Here is a 6,498-nt window from a genome sequence, read left to right as displayed (position 1 = left end):
ATCTCCCGTTGTGGAGCACAGGCTCTGGACGTGCAGGCTCAGCGGCCATGGCTCACGGGCCTAGCTGCTCCGTGGCATGTGGGATCTTCCCGGACCAGGGCACGAAACCGTGTCCCCTGCATTGGCAGGTGGACTCTCAACCACTGCGCCACCAGGGAAGCCCTGCTTCAGATATTTTTAACAGGAAAGTGGCAAGTGACCTCTCTAACCACATTCACTGGTGGGTATATCTTCCCCATTGCTTTTTTCGTTTGTATGTTATTGAAAACAGGGCAAGTTTTCTCCAGATGTTTTTTCTGTTGTTTTGTTTCTTAAATAAATGAGGGGATGCTATATCCCCAAGTCAGTACTTCGTGGTTGAAAACCCTCCCTCCGAAGACTGCCCATGTCAAAGCGGGTGGAGACCTCACAGCGTACTAATAACGTGTCGTCCTTGATGAAGGTTCTTTGTCTTAGGGCTTCCAGATGCATAAAGGTCACATAGCCAAACCCTTTGGGGTTCCGTGGGATTGTGGGTCTCTGGAAGGCAAGCAGCTCTGGTTTGGCATCCATTATCTCTTCATGGTTTTGCCTTACAGGTGCTTCAGACTGATCAAGGATGGTAAGGCGTATCGTACCCTGGAAGGGCCAAGGGAGGTGGCTGTCATACTCTCCTTGCATCGTGTGGACAAAGAGCGATATGTAGTTGGCACAGCGCTGTGCAGTTGGTAGCTGCAGGTGCAGGCGCATGCATAGTTTGTAGCCGGGTTTGCCTGTGTAGAATCCGGGGCTGTGAATGACAACAGGTTTCTCTTCTTCTTGAGATTTCAAGTGCATCCCAAAATTGCCAATCTTCCAGATGTAAATTCCATTGCACTGCTGTGCTTCTATTTCAGCAACTTTGTCCTCAAGGGTTCGAATAGTTCGTTTGAGGTCACTTACATACGTGCTCTGAGTTTCCATTTTTGCAGTCAGCTCCCGGATTTGATGGTCTTGTCTTACAAGGCGACCCTCTAACTGTTGAATGGTTTCTTGGAAATTCTGGACCTCTGAGTGACACCCAGAGGAAACCCGGGGCAGAGAGGCAGAATCACATGGCAGCATGCCACGCTGAGGTGCAGGAGCTATCGCAAGGCTTAAGGTCTGAACAGCCTGGGCCATCATTCTCATGTGCGACTGGGTATCCTCTTGCAGGTGGCGTGCCAAGTGATTCCTCTGCATCTGAAAATCATGCACAGGCCTTAGGTTAGGAACAGAGACGTGAGCACCAGGAAAGGGACCTAGCCAAGCCAAATAAAAGGTTTTTAAGCCATGTCATCACTTCCCTCAATTCTCTACAACCTTCTTTGACTTCATCAGATTCTCGATCCAGTAAGATGATCTTGCCTCCTAATTCCCTGAAAAACCGAGAGGCTATCTGCTGAATACTCGTTCAGGGACTCAGAAAAAAATCTCCCTCCTACCTGTAAAAGTATCAGGATCTACACTCATCCTTCTTTTCTGATTCAGAGCTGACTCTCCTCTTGTCCTAGATTAATGCTTCACCTGGGCTCTAACTGGCACCTGCCCCTTTTCAACACCTCAGAGATTCTGCTTAGCTATCCCCTTTCTCCTTTATTTTCAAACATTCTCTCCTCTTAACCCTTCCCCTCAGAATAGAATTAGCAAAGTCTTTCCTATTTTAAAAAAAGGGGCAAACCTCTCTATTGATCTTGTATCTCCCTCTAGCTAGTATCATTTTCTCCCTTCTCCTTTTATAACCAAGAGGAGTCCACCTGCGCTGCCTGCCCCCAATCCCTCACTTATTTTTACACATCTGTTGCAAAGTGGAATCTTCCCTGTCTTCATACTCTTCTAAGATCATCGAGAATAGCCTGTTATATGAAAAAAAAAAATCATATAACAATTTTTATTTTAAGGGGAATTCATGTATATTACAGAGAAACAGGAAGTGTAGATGATCAAAAAGAAAATAAATTACCTATTATCTCACCTAACTACCATTAACATTTTGATACATTTCCTTTAAGTCTTTGTCTCTACGCACACAAACAATACAGAATTTTCTCACAAAGTGTAACCATACTATACACTATTTGCTCACTTTATTTTTTTAATTATTAAAACACATACTTACTGTAAAAAAGTCAGATAAAAAGGCACAGTGGAAAAGCCGAAGTGTAATCGCACTCTCCAGAAAGATCAACTTATCATAAACAATGCTCCCTCTCAGACATTTGACACAACCGATCACTAGGTCTTGAAACTAATTTTGGAGATCCTAACAATAACTTCTCCTTGCCTGTTTCATCAACGTCTGAGACTGTTCATTCATGGCTCCTTTCCTGTTCTACTTCTCTTTCTTGTACACTCTATATGATCCCAATCACACCTCCCATTATCATCACCAACTAATTCCCAAAATTAATATTCTGAGTCCCAATTTCTTGGAGCTTAAGACCACATAAACAATGTGTGTTGGCCATCTCCAATCCACGGGTATCCTCCACTACACTATATAACTTAATTTTCTTGATCTATATTCAAGAATTAAAAGGAAAAAAAAAACCTTACCTTTTCATGGCAACCAAAAGTACTGAATGTGCATGGAACTGGGGCTGTAGGACAGTCTAGATCATAATGATTAGGCAACTGAAAACCAAAACAAAGGTTGAAAAATGTTTTCCCCTGCATATCATAGTCTAGTTTGACAAGATCACACTTGAAGAGTTACACTTCATCTAAACAAAATCATATACTGTCAGTGGCTGACTTTGTTACAATGGCTGAGTGAATAGTTGCAACAGAAACCAGTTAGCCCACAAAGATTAAAATGGTATTTACAGACATCCTCCAGCTGGATTTTAGCCTGGACAAACCATTCTCCCTGCCCCACTGTTGGTCCACCACAGGAAAGAATAATTAGGAACAATAAGATGTCACTGAAATATCTGTAGCTGATGAGATGATCAGACTGGCATTTGAAAAAGCCTGGTTCAGTGTAAAATGATTGTGAGAGGATCAGCCTGGTACCTGGGAGAACAGCTCTGTGGCTGATAGGGTCTTGGTGCTCGGGCAGGTGTCAGGCCTGTGTCTCTGAGGTGGGAGAGCCAAGTTCAGGACACTGGTCCACCAGAGACCTCCTGGCTCCATGTCACATCAAATGGCGAAAGCTCTCCCAGGGATCTCCAGCTCAATGCTAAGACCCAGCTCCACTCAACGACCAGTAAGCTACAGTGCTGGACACCCCATGCCAAACAACTAATAAGACAGGAACACAACCCCACCCATTAGCAGAGAGGCTGCCTAAAATCATAATAAGGTCACAGGCACCCCAAAACACAGCCCCGGACGTGGTCCTGCCCACCAGAAAGACAAGATCTAGCCTCATCCACCAGAACACAGGCACCAGTCCCTTCCACCAGGAAGCCTACACAACCCACTGAACCAAGTTTAGCCACTGGGGACAGACACCAAAAACAACGGGAACTACAAACCTGCAGCCTTCTAAAAGGAGACCCCAAACACAGTTAGTTAAGCAAAATGAGAAGACAGAGAAATATGCAGCAGATGAAGGAGCAAGGTAAAAACCCACCAGACCAAACAAATGAAGAGGAAATAGGCAGTCTACCTGAAAAAGAATTCAGAGTAATGATAGTAAAGATGATCCAAAATCTTGGAAATAGAATGGAGAAAATACAAGAAACGGTTAACAAAGACCTAGAAGAACTAAAGAGCAAACAAACAATGATAAACAACACAATAAATGAAATTAAAAATTCTCTAGAAGGAATCAATAGCAGAATAACTGAGGCAGAAGAACGGATAAGTGACCTGGAAGATAAAAGAGTGGAAATAACTACTGCAGATCAGAATAAAGAAAAAAGAATGAAAAGAATTGAGGATGGTCTTAGAGACCTCTGGGACAATATTAAACACACCAACATTCGAATTACAGGGGTCCCAGAAGTAGAGAAAGAGACAGGGACTGAGAAGATATGTGAAGAGATTACAGTTGAAAACTTTCCTAATATGGGAAAGGAAATAGTTAATCAAGTCCAGGAAGAGCAGAGAGTCCCATACAGGACAAATCCAAGGAGAAAAACGCCAAGACACATATTCATCAAACTATCAAAAATTAAATACAAAGAAAAAATATTAAAAGCAGCAAGGGGAAAACAACAAATAACATACAAGGGAATCCCCATAAGGTTAAGAGCTGATCTTTCAGCAGAAACACTGCAAGCCAGAAGGAAGTGGCAGGACATATTTGAAGTGCTGAAAGGGAAAAACCTACAAACAAGATTACTCTACCCAGCAAGGATCTCATTCAGATTCGACAGAGATATTAAAACCTTTACAGACTAGCAAAAGCTAAGAGAATTCAGCACCACCAAACCAGCTTTACAACAAATGTTAAAGGAACGTCTCTAGGCAGGAAACACAAGAGAAGGAAAAGACCTACAATAACAAAGCCAAAACAATTAAGAAAATGGTAATAGGAACATACATTATCGATAACTACCTTAAATGTAAATGGACTGAATACTCCAACCAAAAGACAAAGACTGGCTGAATGGATACAAAAAGAAGACCTGTATATATGCTGTCTACAAGAGACCCACTGCAGACCTAGGGACACATACAGACTGAAAGTGAGGGGAGGGAAAAAGATATTCCATGCAAATGGAAATCAAAAGAAAGCTGGAGCAGCAATTCTCGTACCAGACAAAATAGACTTTAAAATAAAGACTGTTACAAGAGACAAAGAAGGACACTACATAATGATCAAGGGATCAATCCAAGAAGAAGATATAACAACTGTAAATATTTATGCACCCAACACAGGAGCACCTCAATACATAAGGCAAATGCTAAGAGCCATTAAAGAGAAAATTGGCAGTAACACAATCATAGTAGGGGACTTTAACACCCCAATTTCACCAACGGACAGATCATCCAAAATGAAAATAAATAAGGAAACACAAGCTTTAAATGACACATTAAACAAGATGGACTTAATTGATATTTATAGGACATTCCATTCAAAAACAACAGAATATACTTTCTTCTCTAGTGCTCATGGAACATTCTCCAGGATAGATCATTATCTTGGGTCACAAATCAAGCCTTGGTAAATTTAAGAAAATTGAAATCATATCAAGTATCTTTTCTGACCACAGCACTATGAGACTAGATATCAATTACAGGAAAAAAACCTGTAAAAAATACAAACACATGGAGGCTAAACAGTACACTACTTAATAACTAACCGATCACTAAAGAAATCAAAGAGGAAATCAAAAAATACCTAGAATCAAATGACGATGAAAACACGATGATCCAAAACCTATGGGATGCAGCAAAAGCAATTCTGAGAGGGAAGTTTATAGCAATACAATCCTTCCTCAAGAAACATCTCAAATAAACAACCTAACCTTACACCTAAAGCAATTAGAGAAAGAAGAACAAAAAAACCCCAAAGTCAGCAGAAGGAAAGAAATCATAAAAATCAGACCAGAAATAAATGAAAAAGAAATGAAGGAAACAATAGCAAAGATCAATAAAACTAAAAGCTGGTTCTTTGAGAAAATAAATGAAATTGATAAACCAGTAGCCAGACTCATCAAGAAAAAAAGGGAGACGACTCAAAACAATAGAATTAGAAATGAAAAAAGAGAAGTAACAACTGACACTGCAGAAATACAAAGCATCATGAGAGATTACTACAAGCAACTATATGCCAATAAAATGGACAACCTGGAAGAAATGGACAAATTCTTAGAAAAGCACAACCTTCTGAGACTGAACCAGGAAGAAATAGAAATTATAAACAGACCAATCACAAGCACTGAAATTGAGACTGTGATTAAAACTCTTCCAACAAACAAAAGCCCAGGACCAGATGACTTCACAGGTGAATTCTATCAATCTAGAGAAGAGCTAACACCTATCCTTCTCAAACTCTTCCAAAATATAGCAGAGGGAGGAACACTCCCAAACTCATTCTATGAGGCCACCATCACCTTGATACCTAAACCAGACAAAGATGTCACAAAGAAAGAAAACTACAGGCCAATATCACTGATGAACATAGATGCAAAAATCCTCAACAAAATACTAGCAAACAGAATCCAACAGCACATTAAAAGGACATACACCATGGTGGGAGAGTATGTGCTCTAGAGTGGGAGGTCGCACTTCTCCTTTCTTTAATCAAAGAATAAAACTTTCCTTTGCGTCTGCACCGAACGCGTTCTCATTTTATTGGCTCCAACGACACCAGGCAGAAGGACCCTTGTTGCAGCCCGACTTGAAAAGCTCTGCAAAGGTGCCTAGAATAAGGAGCTCTTAGAACTGGAAGATACAGTCCTCTTTCTTCCTGTCTTACAAAACCACCACTAAGGAGTCATCACTGTTGGAGGCTAACAATAAAACAGGCTCACTGGAATTTCCTGAAGCCGAGTGGATGAAAGGCTCTTGCTGCTCCAGCCAGGAGTCAGGACTCTGCCTCTGAGG

At 41.2% G+C, this 6,498-nt stretch overlaps 1 protein-coding gene across 1 annotated transcript; it reads right to left on the bottom strand.

Moving 5' to 3' along the window:
• Positions 1 to 330: 330 nt before the first annotated feature.
• On the bottom strand, positions 331 to 2,631 carry TRAF6 (TNF receptor associated factor 6; the record flags this gene model as incomplete). The annotated part of the gene is made up of 2 exons (XM_007450627.1): positions 331 to 1,200; positions 2,554 to 2,631. Coding segments are annotated over 2 exons (948 nt in total), but the record flags the coding sequence as incomplete, so codon positions are not given.
• Between the last annotated feature and the right edge of the window lie 3,867 nt (positions 2,632 to 6,498).

The sequence above is a fragment of the Lipotes vexillifer genome, unplaced genomic scaffold, assembly GCF_000442215.2.
Source record: "Lipotes vexillifer unplaced genomic scaffold, Lipotes_vexillifer_v1.1 scaffold980, whole genome shotgun sequence".
NCBI lineage: Eukaryota > Metazoa > Chordata > Mammalia > Artiodactyla > Lipotidae > Lipotes > Lipotes vexillifer.
This window is presented reverse-complemented; position numbering and strand designations above follow the sequence as displayed.